General features: G+C 40.8%; 1 protein-coding gene across 1 annotated transcript in view; it reads right to left on the bottom strand.

The window, feature by feature from the left end:
• Positions 1 to 14,725, bottom strand: part of ntsr1 (neurotensin receptor 1 (high affinity)) — a 46,907-nt gene extending 32,182 nt beyond the window's left edge. The window contains exon 1 of the mRNA XM_047577597.1: positions 13,515 to 14,725. Within this exon, the coding sequence (XP_047433553.1) occupies positions 13,515 to 14,183 (669 nt within the window). The 5' untranslated portion in view covers positions 14,184 to 14,725. The remainder of the gene's footprint in view (positions 1 to 13,514) is intronic.
• Between the last annotated feature and the right edge of the window lie 1,503 nt (positions 14,726 to 16,228).

The raw sequence follows: 16,228 nt of genomic DNA, 5'->3' as shown, positions 1-16,228 counted from the left end.
GCTGTTAGTTAAGTTCATTTGTTGCCTATAACTGTTTAACCAAAAACTCTTCAGAGACTCTGTTGGGAAAGCATTGGAGGAAAATTTAATTTTTAGAACTGCTTTTGAAGCACGTTGACAATTGTGACTGTACATGACTTTATAATTACATTTTTAAATAATGAAAAAAAAAAGTAAATTGCTCCTTGTGTTTTTTTTTAATTTGGCAGCACAGTGTAATTAGCCTGTACAAGTGAGACAAATTGACATGAATGAACACAAATGTCTTTATAAAAACACACTCCCACAAATACTGCTCAGACTCTTTGTTGCATGGTAGAATATGTTTTACATTTCCCCCTCTCTCCACTCATTTATGCACATCTCATGATGGATTAAGTTTTACCAGAACACCACAGTGTTTGCTGCGTTGTCTGTAACCACACTCGTTTTCATACTGGTTTCCTGGATTCAATGTCTTTGCATGGCACTCATTTCATTTAGCCTGAAGGACATGCTTTGCATTTCTGCAGAAAATATTTGAAATCCCTTTTTACATAATTCTACTTGAACACTTTTACATAAGCTCGCCATGGTTAAATGACATCTTTTGTGACTATCGAGTCGGAGCGGCAACGACGAGGCACCGAAACAGCTGCACTAACCTCCACTTCCTAACAAGAACACAAAGCACATTTACATTTACCTGAAAAAAAAAAACTAGTCTGAAGCGGATTTAACAGAAAATCTCTTTTGCATCCATCCACCTCTTATTTTGTCAAAGGGAAATTTAATGGTGTTATCAGTCGCACTGTAGTGGTTCCTCATACAGAGAGAAGAAGAAATATCTCAGAGCCCCACAGTCTCTCAGCCTCACCAGTGTATTTGTCATCTCTAGCTTACAGACTTTATGATCTTACAAACACAATATTTTACCAGAGCAGTCAGCCAATAATCAATCGGGTACAATGAGAACACATGGTTGAGTGCCAATACTTATATTTCAGCTCGCTAAGCATGTGCATCCCAATTTTCTTACTCGATCATTGTCATTACTCGAGGATAAATTTCAGTCCACCATCATGAGCGATATTGGAAGACATTTATTTATGCAGGATTTGGAGGAACTTGGTTTAATGTTAAAGTGAGTTATATTTATGTTTGGTACACTGAGTTGATAAGATGATGCAGAGAATTTAATCAAAATAAAACTGTTGAGTTCTGACATATTCCCCACTGCAACTGTGACAAAACCTCTATTTGGATATTGACTATTGGTTCAAACCCATCTAACATCTCCTCAACATGGCCTTCTTGCAAACAGTTTTCTGTTTTTCTGTTTAATCAGGCAACCAAACAACACACAGGCAAACAGGAACCAGGAAGGTAAAGGTAGAACTCTTGCTCAGGAGAAGGCATTGATGGTTTACAGGGAGGGAGGCAGAGGGCTGGAAAGGCTAATAGAGCAAAGAACAATCTGGAAAAGGAAAGAGTGTGAAACTGGTGGATATATGCTGGCCTGATTACAGAGGATGAGGATCAGCTGTGAGCACAGGTGAGCTCAGATGAGGTGGGAGTGATTGGTCAATGGCAAAATACTGAATGGGAGATGGGCGACTTGCTGGGTTTCTATACATGGACAACATGTTCAGTTTAATCAAGCATCTAAGCCGTGTGTGTAGAAAACAATGTTCAGCTGTTGCAACATGAATCCTTCTCATTACTTTTAAAAACCGATTTCAAACAAACACCAGAAAGCACTGCTTGTGCTTCTTTCTAAAGAGTATGAAAAAAAAATGCAAATTAGTCTGATTTTGAAACCCAATTTGCAGGGATTTGCTTTCAGGATGTACCTCTTGGATGCCATTAGCCCATTTCAGAAGAAGGGCCCTGGCTACAGCCGGCTTATTGCTCATGTACATCCCCATTAATTCATTAATTCTGGAGAATCTGAAACAAAACTAATTAGCTTCTGTTATCTGTTTTGGTTTAAAATGGCTAGATTAGCCGCACATGTTTTCCTGTAGAGTGTTGCGTTGGTCTGACAGATTCCTGGAGGATCCCTTCTTGCTCTTCGGATATAAGAGCGCTGTAAACAGGAAAGAGGAGAGCGGAACGATCGAAGCGAGGACACTTGAACGTAGCCCTGCAGTACATTATGTAAAAAGTGTTGAATGATCTTTTCCATTCTCTCAAAGACCACCTTGGGTTGACAAATGTCTCTCAGGCAGAGTGCATTCTGCTGAAAGTGAGGGTATTACTGCGCATCCTCTGCACTTACACTCTCTACGGGGGCGAGACATGACTCAGAGTCATTGTTATTTACTCACTTGCATTGAATTGGACCTTTATGCAGAGGATACTGAAGATTATTTTTGTGATTCAAAATAGGACTGTGTCCCAGCTTCAGATTTTGTTTGCAGACCAAAGAAACCAAAAGAGCTTTTATGTACTCTTACTATGTATGTAGATGGTTTGTCTTTAGATAAGAGTATTAAATTATATCTTAAAGCTTAAATCATCACATAACATGCATGTTAAAAGCAGTTATCCTTAGGGTTAGGGTTAGGGTTAACAAAACTTCATATGCACCTGGCTTCACACTCATTCCTAAAGTAAGATTTTAGAAAGTCTTTCACGTATATCATCGGAATTTTGTCATAAATTAAGAAAAGTCTCTAATATGATTAATTCAAAACCAATTAAAATTATTAAACAAATAAATGATTGTAGGGCATTTCCCTGCTGTGACTAATTGGGTAAATTGCTTTTCCAGCGTCACTGTTCATATTTCACAGTTCAGTAGACTTTACCACCTTTACCTAAAAAAGAGGATGTATGCAATTATAATAAATGCCACAAAAAGACAATTTAAGACCAGCTCTGGGTGTATGTACAGTTCATGCATTAGGCCCATTAAGGCTTATTATATAAAGCCAAGAAAGTGACTTTAGTTTGCATGGCAACCAAATGAATGGCCTGTATGTCAATGTGACTAACCCTTTCTTTCCTGAAATGGAGAGAATTTCTACTGCACTCTCAAAAGGTAATTTATCATTATCATCCCCAAACAGCTAACAGCCACTGGGTGAGTGTTGCTGTTTCCTTATTCCTCTTTCAGCTCTGCCACACTGTTCCTGTAATTGCGATGACCTGGTTATGCACATGTAAATAAATGTATCTCACTTTGCAGCGGCAAATAATCCAAATATTTGCATCATACTGACACTTGTTAAACAAAAGGTCTCTGCACATGAGCCACATGCCACATGTCATGCTCAATTTTCTATCCGCCTGCAGAAACGAGCCCTGACCTTGAAAGAATCTGGCTCTTGTCTGGTGTCACCCTCAGAGACAAGTCCAACAAAACACGAACGTGCTTTCACAGCGTCCAGCAATTTATCTGTTATTTCATCGTGTGCAGCACAAACTCTAAACTATTTAAAGTTACCATAGTTTTGCAAAATATTTGAAATAGTCAAGACTGTTGTATCCCTTAGCATCAAACATCCTCTGCAGCAGACAACTCAGACACTTATTATTTTTGAAGCACTCTTGGAAGCAGCAACTGCAGTAGTCAGATTAAACAGTAATAAAAAAAAAAAAGAAGACGGTACATGCTGATATCACACCAAATAACATAAGACATTTTGATATAAAAACAGTATTTCATCCATGCATCTTCTCAAACTACTGAAAAGTCAATCATGTTACATATCAGCAGCCCTCATACCTTTAAAAATATATCCAGCAGCTCATCATTATATTTGACATTAGTTCTTTTTTGTAAAATTAGCAAAGTAAATGAAACGTCAGGAGCAACAGTTTAGAAGTTGCTGTTTAGTCTCAAGCTGTTTTTTTTTAGACTTTTGTTTATTCTGAGAGCGTGAAAGGAAGAGTTTGTTCTTGAGCTAACCAGAGGAACGAACATCTGCAGCTACTGAAGTAATTTCTTGTCATATAAACCATATATAGCAGGTGGATTACATAATGCGATGAGAGGACGTTCTTCCAGGACCGTGGAGCTACATGACGACATAGGACGAAGTATAATTATAATACAGAGGAGTGAGCATAAAGTGCGCATGTAGAAGCTTATGCAGATGATACAGGACAGTGCAAACAGTTCTGTAAAGCTAGAGAAACAGGGTTCATTTCGTTAAAAAGAAAAGACCACAGGTGAGACGTGGTGACCCTCTATTCACATCTTCTTCTTAACCAGATGTGGCTGGTTTATCTGTTTTAAATCTACCATGAAGGGACATTTTTCAAGTGTGAATAATTTGTGTTAATCCTGCATTAACTATTTCAATTATGCGATTAATCGAGATGAAATATTTGAATCAGTTAGGGTTAGAGCTAGGGTTACCCAAACCCTTCTCAAATGAAGACACAGTGTGTCTATTCTTTTCTCTCTATCGTCCTTTATTTTTTATATCCCTGTTAAACTTCAAACAATAATTAGTTTCAATCATGCCTTAACTATTTAAATCATGCGATTAATCAAGATTAAATATTTGACTCTGTTGGTTGCCCAAACCCAAGCCCTTCTACAATGAAGACAGATGTGGCTGGTTGAGGCCAGTGGTGTCATAGAGGAGCGTTAACACAGCCTCAGAAAGCTTTAATGCTAAGGATGCAACTAGGGAAACTAAATTATTAGTAGTTAGGGCTGGGGTTAGTGAACTCTACGGTGTGTGTCTCAAGCTACAGAACATGCAGAGCATTGATAAATCCACTAGGGGGGCAGATGACAAAATTGTATACAGCAGGTTTTTCATTGAACTAATGGTCATGAGCACCGTTCAGAGCTCTCAGGAAATCGTGTATCAAAAATGACTTGTAGGTTATTGCAGAGTATTACAAATCTAAAGCAAGTTCTTCTTCTTCTGCTGCCTCTTGTTCTGGTTGGATAGGCGGTTGGAAAGCCAACTCACAGTTGTATTGCAGTACTGATCAGTAGAGTTTATGGCAAGCTGTTGCACCAGACTTCTTTAACATTGTTTGAAAGTGAGTCACATGAGAGGGCAAATTCAGTGCTCTCTGGGATGTAGCACAATAATATGAGAAATATCCTGGTCTGTGTTTGTGATTTTTGAGGCTATTTCTAGCACATTAGCGCCTCCAAATGTTTGACATTCGGGTAAATATAGTCATATGCTTATTATTAATTATTATTTTTTGAAGAGATAGACCTTGTAAGGTTTGATATCATTCTCTTGTCTGTCTTGTATGGATTAGCCAGCAGCAGTTAACTTAGCTTAGCATTAAGACTGGAAGCAGAGACAAACGTGAGAACATTCACGCATAAAATGTTATTTAATCTCTTTAAGGTGTAAACAAATTTTTTAAAAAATTTACTTTTAGTTTTAAAGAATGAATGTTTTGATCTCTTTTCTTTGACTATGCTTAGCATTTCTTGCAGAATTAACACGTTAACATTCAAAATAAAGAGTGGAGTGAAATTAATTTGCAGAATGTGCAAATTGTGTTGTTGTGACTGTAAGTTATGACCTGATTGGGCAATGAGGAAGCCCTCGCTGAGCTTGTAGTAATTGATTTACCCTGCAGTAATACTCCTGTAGCGTAAAAAACTGCCAAACATCCTGAAGGGAGAAGGCAAACGAGCAGAAACTAATTTACAAATTTCTCTAGACAAGAACCATTTTATGTGTATTTGATCCGGTGATAACTCCAGCTGAGAGCAAAGAGTTCTCCGCTCAGCATGGAGCGATCAGAGAAAGAAAAAGTTGAAAATCTGTTTTAAATGTACCTTGAGGGGATATTTTTCAAGCTTGAATAATTTGTTTTAATCGTGCATTAACTTTTTAAGTCATGCGATTAATCAAGATTAAATATTTGAATATTTGAACCCAAACACTTCTATAATGAAAACACAGAGTTAGTGTGTGTGTTTATCCTTTTCTCTCCATCGCCCTTTATAAAATATTTATATATATATATATATACCCCCGCCGCTGCTTCAATCACCATTTCCAGCTGTTAAACTTCAACCAAAAGTTGAATATGACGCAATAGGGTCCACCCCAGATTCTGCTCCTATTAAAAAAAAAAAAAAAGAAAGAAGAAAAAGACCATCTCCGGTGTCAAAGCGCCCTGCGGTATTAAGACTGGAGTTAAAAAATCTAATGTCTAACACAAGCAGCTGCTTCAAAGCAGCACAACGCTTGAATCAATGCGCTCTGTTGCTTTCAATGAGGCTGTCAGGCACCAGGGCTTCATTTGTCACTTGGATTTTAGCTACTGCTGTGAAGATGTAAACATAACAGCAGCTCTGTTGTGCCTGTGATCCGGCCGGGTCTTGACCGGCTTCTTTGAAGAAGATCAAACAGTTGATATGTTGTAGCCAGGGCATATGTTCCAAGAGAGAGAGGAGGCTGTAGAAAACACTGAGGTTTAGCAGACGCCGGCTACAGTTGCTGTTATAATAAGTTATTTAGGTTCCAGGCTGGAGTTATTAGCTCCGAGCTCATCAGCCATCTGGTTCCTTCACGTTCACTCTGTCACCTCCATTTTAGTCACATACAAGGAGCTATATAACACTTTGAAATCCATAAATCCTCATCTTGAGAGGATACCGCGGATTAACGCAAGCGTCTTCTGCCGTCTTAGCTGGCAGCGTGAGCAAATGTCAAACAAAGAGAGGGAGAAAACAATTAAAAAATGTGATACTCTTTGACTTCAATTCGAGCTTAAATCTTCGAGAATGTCGTGCGATGACAGGTGCTGATGGGAAAAAAGAATCACCTGGGCCGACAGCAGGAAACTAAATGGTCTGTGAAAAGTGGTGACATTGAGAATCCAAACCGCTGTGAGACAGAGATAGGAAGCCTCGCTCTCATCAGCTGATGGCACAGAGGTGTTTATTACAGACTGTGTAATACAATTAGTTAAAAGGTGAGATGTTGAGAATGAAAATAGGCACAGCACCTTTAGAATAAGTATATTTCACTGAAGCAGTAGTGGCAGACGTAGCGGTACACGATGTGTATGGCCAAACTGAATTTAATTAAAAGCCACCCAGCCCACAGACAAAATTTAAAAATTAAATACTAAAAAAAATAGCAATGTTCGAAAGGGCGTTCATAGGCACAGAATAATATACATTCAATATATACATAATAGACCAATAAACCCTCGACAGTTGTAAACAGTGTAACGTTTTTGAGGGGTGGGGCTTAGCTGGAGGCAAAACATCTCAAACACAATAGCTTGTAAAAATAGCTTAGCATATTTCACTGTTTGCTGTTTTGGCAAGAATGGGCCTACACTCACTCACTAGATGGACGATTTGACCGAAGGAGGACACAGAGGGGACAAAGTCTGGTCTGTCTTTATCAAATAAAGTCTCTCCAACAAAGATATTACAGGAAGTAAGTGGAATCACTGTGGAGGACAAAGAAGCAAAAGTATCTTCTGCTTGGACACCTCTGAAACACACAACTAATATTGTGTGAACTAGTGGTTAGCATTAGCATTAACCTGTAACAAGAATCCCCTAAATAATGATTAACTAAACGTAATTGAAGTCTAACCCATAACGTTATCCAGGCTGAAAGTAATGATGCATTATCTGATAAGAAGTGTCCACCGCTAATTATCTCACTTCAATCATTTCTTTTAATCACCAAAGTCAAACCAAAGTTGTCTACTACTGGCAGTTGCTGGGATGTGACAAAACTTCAAGTCCGTGTTTTGGATTTTTCAGTTTTAGCACCAAAAAATACAGCAAGACAACATTTTCATGTTGCCTCAAGCTTCCCTCTGTTTCGCCTCCAGCTAACGACGTGACGTCCAGCGGGAGGGGTCCATGCAAGCACAAACATCTGTATGAGACATGGCCTGGGTATAAACTCATTGAGGTTGTGCAGTGTAAAGTGTTCAGAGTTGCTCATATTACACATATATGAAAAAGCGCTGCACAATGATCACTGTAGCTAATTTTAGCAACATCATCCATTAAGTCAAGTGACCAAATTATAATGAATCTATTTTATATCATAATTTGAAAGAACATGAAATTTTCAGTTCAAGAGTCACAGCTTCTATTGTATAGCATATATTATGGAGGGTGCACCATTATATCTGGAGGATCTGCATCATTTTGTCCATTTGAATCAGAGCAGCAGTTCTGAACCTACTTCCTCCATCAATACTTCACATTTTTTTCATGTAGGAATCCCTGAGGTAAGCTGTGCTCTAATAAATTAGGGAGAAAGTCAGTCTTATCTTACATCTTAATCTTTATCTCATTACAAAGTGTTTTGAGGAAATGAAACTGGTCAGAAGTCACATCACTCAAGAGCTTCACCAGTTCAACAGATCGACAGAGGATGCCATCGCCACAGACCTCCATATGCCAGGCTTTTGTTATTCATTATCTTTTTTTTGTAGCATTGCTTCAAAACCTTCAGATGAGTGAGGAACAAATGTGAACTGTGTGACACATCAGCCAAGAGAAACACTACTATATCTTGCAGTTTCAAGCGGGTTTAATGTCAGGATCTTTATTATCTAATTGTGTGCATAATAAATGATCAGTTGGCCCACAGCGTGGTTTGTGTGTCTGAAGCCTATAAAAAGCCTCCGGCGTAATCATAATAATAAACTGATACTCATCAGCCTTCAGGGTGATGGTTAAAGATTTACGGCAACACATTTACGACTGTTTTCTTGCAAAGAGTCTGGATTGCTTTGGAGTTATTAGGAGGAAAAGAAAAAGCCAAGAGCACAGGGGAAACACAGAAGGTAATAACGTTAAAGTCCATCTTCCCTGGATGCATCGGTCAGTTTGCACTTCTCACTCATCCTGCAGAACAAACAACCCGTGCAGCCCACTCCTGCTCAGCATGGAGCCACTCAGCGTCTCGCTGCCATACGAGGTAAGTGCACATGGCGCCACAACAGCAGCACAGCGTGCAACATGTAAATGTATTACAAATATATGAGTGGCCTCTCAACGACAGTGAGTAAAATTAGCTTTTCACTTTTCCTCCAACCGTCCAAGAAATACTTCCCTCGTCATTCGTCCCCATCTTCCTTCCTTCCTCGTACCATCCATATTCCTCAAGTGAAAAATAAGCACCAATAGGTCTTAATCTCAACAAACCAAACAAGACTAATATAATCTCAGCTGATGATAAAAAAGCTCTTTTAACATTCCTGTTAAAATCTGCCTGGAAACACCAGGTGGTGTGAAAAAAAAAAGAATAGTTGTTTCTTCTCCTAAATAAATAAATAAATCACGGAAGCAGCAGATGAGCCTGGATTCACTGAGCGGGAAACAAGTGGAAACCATGAGTGGTTGAGCTCCAGCGCTGACAAATCTCTCATCAAACTCATTTCATTACGTTTTAATGGCTGAAACCAACGGCTGACGTTGCCAGTTGTGATTTATGCATCGGATCAATCTTTTTTTGGGCTCATTAGCTTCACAGTTGTGAATCAGGATATTAATTATTTGCTAAGGTAAGTTCGTGAAAAAATAAAATAAGTGGAAAATGTTTGAGATGCTGTTTCAGTGAGAAAATCAACATTTTAGATCTAAGAGAACTGGATGAACCGGATCTTTGACTCACATCCAGACGCATTTAGAGAGTTTGACAGGTATACAAAACGTTTTACCGTCACTGTTTTATTGTTCAGTCGGTGCCATTTCTCTGCTGCATTAAACGTTTCTGATAATAGTTACCAAACATTTCCTGTCAGTCTCATATAGGCTCCAGGTTTCTACTTTGCCTTTCAGCCTGGAAGTGTTCGCCAGTGCAGCCGGACCTGTCAATCTGCACGAGGACAACCATGGCATCGACTGCCCAGTGAGTTAGTTCACTCTCAAACTTAACAAGCATCGACTGAAATAATCGCTTTACCACTGAGAAGGAAGCACTTGAATTGTCGTTTGCCCTGCAAAACACTGCAACAGTGTTTCGAGGTCTAGCTGGAATCAAGAGTTAATCTAAGAGGAATTGAGGAATTATTTGATTTAACCATTTAATTCAGTTTCAGTTTATGCAAAAACATCTGTAGATCAGCTGTACTCTCCAACTTTCTGACAACAGTGACTTCTATGAAAAAATGTTGATTTACATGATGCCTTCACAAAAAATCTGAAATTCAAGACCTTTGATATCATAGCGTTAACGTTACAGGTTGGAAAATAAAAACTAAGTTTGGTATATTGTCACCGTTTGCTGAACATTAAAATATGTGCCGTAGTTATTTATTTATTTTTCCTATTTTGGAAACAGTAATTGCTGAGTTTGACAACTAAGTGCTAATTTTTCCCAGGTTGTCATGAATGCAGCATCAGCTGCAGCTGCATCTCAACCAATCTTTCCAAGACCCATCCCCACCCTGCTTCTGATTGGTTAGTTTGGAGAGGGAAAGCTGTGGAACAATGGTCAAGATTACAATCTGGAAATCTGTCAGAAAAGGTACAAGAATCAGGCATAACATTATGACCCCTGACAGGAGCACGTACTCTAGACCAGACCATGCACCCCCACCCCCTAGCGCTTTGCTGTTGTTTGTCTTTCAGGTACCTGGTTGGTAGGTGGAGCCCAGTTAGGCTAACCGGGAGCCCCTGTGTGGGTGTCAGCTCTCACATTGACACTCCGTCCTGACGACACCATGTCTTTGTTTGGTTGGCTTCGGCCTAGTTCTTAGTTATTTTACTCCATCCAACACCTCACGCTCACCACAACATTAATTATGAGAATAATGACTCATAGTTGTGATCTGTATATATCATGTATGTAGCATATGAGTGAAACCTACAGTATTAAATCCCAGTGGTTGTTATCACGAAGAAAAAGACAGGACCTTAAAGATTGGAACCTTAAACTGCAGCATTTTTCAAAATAAAAGCACCTTCCTTTGGAGACTTTAACTTTTCAAAGTTCTCCCAGATGCCGTGCATTATTTATTTTTGCCATTCTGAGTGCAGCTTAGCTGGAGGTGCAGCAGTTCAACATGAGAGAGTTGAACTAACCCGGGCGGCGTTGGAGGCGAGCTCCTCCTATTAACCTATGCAGGGTTGAACTTCCCCCCTGCTCCGCTCTCTGACCTCCTCCTCCTCTTTCCCCTTTACTTCCTCTTTTTTCTCCACAGCCAACAACACACACACACACACACACACACACACACATCCACGCTGCTTCTTTCCCCTCAGAGTCACACGCTGTCGTGAAAACAGCCTCAAGTATTTAGGGACCCTCTGCGGCAGCAAGGCGCCAATGAATCTTTCATGCACACATTTATGCTACAGAATATTCACACGGGTTTGATTCTTTCCTCTCATGCACACACTTTATCCCAACTCTGCTTATATACTGTCCTCTGAGAGGGGACAATTGTTTTCTTTTTTCTTCAGACTATTGGTTGGAGACAGTCTCCTCACTAAAAAGCATTTAATAAAAGCATTGGGAGATAAGAATGGTTGGCCTTGGCACAGCTTCACTGAGTTTCCGTCGTCGTGCCAGAGTGATGAATTGAGACGTAGAAGACGGCAGAAGAAATAAAACGAAATGATGATCACGAAGTCACATTCCACTTGTGCTCTTGTGCGAGACAACACGCGTAATCACGTCCACTTTTTCACTTTCGCGGCTCCATCCGGCCCCTTAGTCAAGAGGCTAATCATTTATTCGACCTATGGCCCGCAGAGGAACGCCATTCATCTTATAGAGCGCTGGGAACAGCCTTGAGAAAATAGGGTTTTGTTTTTGTGGAAAGAGACAGACGGGGCTGCTTTGTTCAGAGTCTTGAAAGTCTGGAAAGTCACCCACCCACACAACGTGATTCAGAGATGCTTCCTACACGTTAAATCATACAATGCACACCCAGCCAGACCCAATGGTTATTGTAATTACTATTACTTGGATAATTAGACATGTAGCACCCACCTAGACCAGACCAGCCACCTCTGGTTTCCCTCGTCTAAATGCATCATCCTTCCTCTCACATGTTCAGTCTGCTGCTCACTACTGGAGAAGGTCAAGGTGTCAGGCAGCCAGGAGCGACTCGCTCTACACCTTTGTCCATATTTCGGTAATTGTTTTTTTTTTTTTTTACGGCTTCTCTCCTCAGGCATTTTTCCGAAGGACACGAGAGGCAGTCGTAAAATGGTTCAGTGTAAAGATAAACTGGATAAAATAATCAAACTGTGTGATTAACGAGACAACATGAACTAGTTTATGTTGAAATACTTTCCATGTTTATAAGTGATGACAAGACACAAAGTGGGGCCGAGGTGAAGACTGACTCTAAAATGTCCATGAATCTTAAGAGGAGATGCTTCAACAACTTGTCCAGTGATTCAACCAGTATTTAGAAGAAATGAAACCGAATTAGTTACAGATTGATGACAAGTGTCGGATCTTTTACAAAGGCACAGGAACGTCACACCTCCAAGAGGCTGCAGCAGAGAATGGACATGGGCCTTCTGTCCTGTGTGTCTGGCTGGAGGGTTCTGCGGATCATCCCACAGATATTTGATCCGTTTAGGATTTAGTGAATTTGCTGTTCTTCATGTTTGAGTTGTTCCTAAAGCGTTTTTGTGTGTTTGTGTCAGGCTGCATCCTGCTGGGGGTCATTACTATGTGGTGGGGGTGTCTGGTCTGGTCTAGGTGGGGGCTGCATGTCTAAGTAAAATCCACATGAAAGAATACCAGGTCCAAACGTTTCCCAGCAGAAAACTGAATTATCACAAGATGGTTTAAATGTTATTCACTTTATCTGTGAGTGGTCATAATGTTGTGGCCGATCAGTTTATACCTGATGAAGATTTAATTTTGGTCCAAATAGTTTCAATAAAGATGAAAAAAGGGTCTAAGTCTAAGAGCGTGAGGCCATAACCAGCAGGTGGATACAAGCAGGATTTAAAAATAAGGGAAATAAAATGAAACGGTTAGTTACAGATTCATTAAACGTGTCATTCATCGGATTAAACCCCAATAATTCCTCTTCTTCATGCAACATATAAACGCAGAGAGAAGGAGCGAAGTCTTGCACGCTGCTGCATCTGCCATCTGCTTTGTTTTGCGACTCTTTAAGATATTTCACTCTTTGGATTTCAGTAATAAACTTCCTCAGCAAGTAGACTATTGCCTTTCTTTCTTTCTTTCTTTCTTTCTTTCTTTCTTTCTTTCTTTCTTTCTTTCGCCACTCTGATATTAAAAACGGAGGATGTGATACTTCGCTGGTGTTCATTTGTTGTTCATTTCCTGGCAGAAGGAACGCAAATTACTATAATAACAGCAAGATTAATCTCAAATAATCTGTTTAGGGTTTAATTTGATAAATTAAGTCCATGTTTTCCCTGCGTGTGCAGACATTCAGTTTGTGTGTGCGCACAGCCGGAATGTTGGAGACGCATTTGCGCGTAAAATTTATCAGCGATCTTGGCACACAAAGCCCCTGGCAAACCTTGGGAATCCAGAGATTTTCCTTCATTCGTTTCTGTGCGTAAAGAGCCACCCGAGAGACGCGCTTCCAAACAAAACAACTACACCCACCTGCAGCACAGTCTTCATTGTCACAGGAGACACGATAGCGGTGCATATCTTCTCGCCTTTGCGAGTCATCTGGCCCATGATGAAGAGCATCGGCGTGGCGAGCGCGAAGGACGCGATCCACATCGCGCTGATGAGCTTCTTGGTGCGGCTGCGGGACATGATGCTCTTGGCTTTGAACGGGTGGCAGATGGCCATGTAGCGCTCCACGCTCAGGCTGGCGATGTTGAGCGCGGTGGCATAGGAGCAGCTGTCCCGGAGGAAGTAATAGCCCCTGCACACTGCGTCCCCGAACACCCACGGGTGGTGGAACCAGATGAAGTTGTAGAGCTCGATGGGCATGGAGAGGATGAGGATGAGCAGGTCGGATACAGCGAGGCTGGCCAGGTGGTAGTGCACCGTGCTCTGGAGGTTCTGCAGGGTCTTTTTGGTCAGCAGGGTGTAGAGGGTGACCGAGTTCCCCAGAGAGCCCACGGCGAACAGAGCCAGATAGATGATAGTTACTATCACCTTGGAGTAAACGTCCGTGTTGACTTCCAAGTCCTCCTCCTCCGTTTTGGAAGCTGTCGTAGTGTTGTTAAACCCAGGCAGAGAGTTATTCCCGAAGAGTCTCTGCGCCAGCGCGCCTAACAAGCCGTACCCAGGCGCCGTTAAGTTTAAGCTTAAATCCATCCTGATTTTACGCGTGTAAACATGGACACAGGAATCTTAAAACTACATGAAGGTGCGTGGATTTCCACATGGAGTAAAAACCGGTTCGCTCTGTGGAAGTCGGAGGAGAGCAGCTTTTATATTTGGCACGGTGGGAGGCGCGCTTTCCATTGGCGCCGCTGCAATGACGCACGGCCATTCAGCGAGTGGAGCCCTTGTCATTTTGTCCGTTTATGGTTCACCTTGGAAGCAAACAGCGCGCCGGAGCAACAAATCAAGGATCATGTGCATTTTATTTTTCTAGCACGCTCTCTAAAAGACTTTTCCTGTTTCATTCAGACCCAGAACCATCTCTTCCCTCATCCATTAATCTGACACAGAAGGAGCCTATACATTCCGTTTATCCTGGTGGCTGCTGGAGAGCCCAGTGGGCTGCAGTTGAGACTCGGTGCTAATGAGTCCATTCTGGTTGCAGAAATATTACAGCAAGGCAGGCAGAGAGGAAATGTTGCTCTAATGGTTACTACACAAACAGCTGCCCCCGCTGTAGAGCAGGTCCACCGCTCTCTGACACACACACTCACAGCATCAGTGTTAATTCATAACACCATAATGGTTTTTGATACAAACCATTAGCATTCCTTGGTGCATGTCCCTGGCAGGCAGCTCCTTTCCAGTCCCATTTGTTGCATGCATAGTCAAACACGCATGTACCATAATAAACTATAACGCATTAAAGCATGTTTGTGTTTAGTGATGCATTATAATAGCCCCTTGCAGACTCTGCATGGCATCACCTCTTGATATTCTCCTCGCTGTAAGGAAATGTCGTTCTTCTTAAGTAGAAAATGTCTATGTTTCCGGTGAAGGAAGCCACTCCACTCTGACTCCTACAGAGTTCTTTATTTTGGCTGACGCGCCGTCACAGAGACGTATAAATCACCATCATTACTAATAAGGCCGAGCAGCTCGTCTCACTTCTGTGTTCTGTGGATGTACAGGACATACCGTGTCTCTGGATGTGATGTTTACTGTGGGACAGGATGTCTGTTTCTGTTAATGGTTTTTCCTTATCTCACACACTTCCTTAAAGGGGTCAAAGGGCTTTTGGACAGTCAGATTATAGATACAAAACCAAAGACTTTTTTCCACAGATCTAAACGTGTGCACAGTTATTTTTAAACTTTGAATTTAGGCTAAACACGAGGAGTCAAGTACAAATACTAATAATAAAGAAAAAAAAACACACCAATGTTTTTGTGCGCGGGAAAATGCTGAGTTGCTTGTTGTCACTTCAAGTCAATAGTTGCACACAAACAGGTTAGTTTCTCCAGTATCAAATAAGTTTTTATTTTGTTGTTGTCTGAGTTAAAACTGTACACAAAAAGGAACTGCTTTCAAATATAGTAAAAAGAAAAGTGCATAAGTCCCCAGATAATATACAGAATGAGCTGTAAAATCAAATATTTTACAGCCTGAAGAAGAGAGACTTTGGATACAGAGTGTACCGGTGGAGAGCACTGCCAGGAAACCTTTTTGAATCTCCTGCTCCCGGCCTCACAACTCTCAGCGCACCCCTGGAGGAAATGAAAGAGAATTTGGAACCCAAAGAAACTGAACTGAAAGAAGGCGACATAATAGAGCTACCATATCAACATACAGTGTGAAAGACGCACGGAGCTATGAGTAAATCCTACACTGTAGAAAGAAGCACAGCGAGCTCTCTTCTGATGATGGTATGTGACTCATTGGGAGAAAATATGGAGAGAAATTATCTATGATGATGATGGATGTGCAGTTTTAACCCCTTGAGACCCGGCGTCCTCATATGGGGACATTATGTTTTAGGTTTGTTGCAGCTTAGACCTGTTGTCCTCATAAGGAGACACTTTTATCTGTCATGTACTGGTAGCGAAGGGTCAATACACCTGTTTATTTATACTTTTAAACTTTTCTAGTTTGATATGACAATTTAACAAATTAACAAATTGTTTCTTTTAATGCAAAGCAATATTGTAAGCAATGAAATCCTAATGTTCTCAGTTTTATATTTTGGTTCACACTGG

This window comes from Mugil cephalus, chromosome 1 (genome assembly GCF_022458985.1).
Source record: "Mugil cephalus isolate CIBA_MC_2020 chromosome 1, CIBA_Mcephalus_1.1, whole genome shotgun sequence".
Lineage (NCBI taxonomy): Eukaryota > Metazoa > Chordata > Actinopteri > Mugiliformes > Mugilidae > Mugil > Mugil cephalus.
The sequence above is the reverse complement of the archived record's forward strand: the minus strand, read 5'-3'. Positions and strand labels throughout refer to the sequence as shown.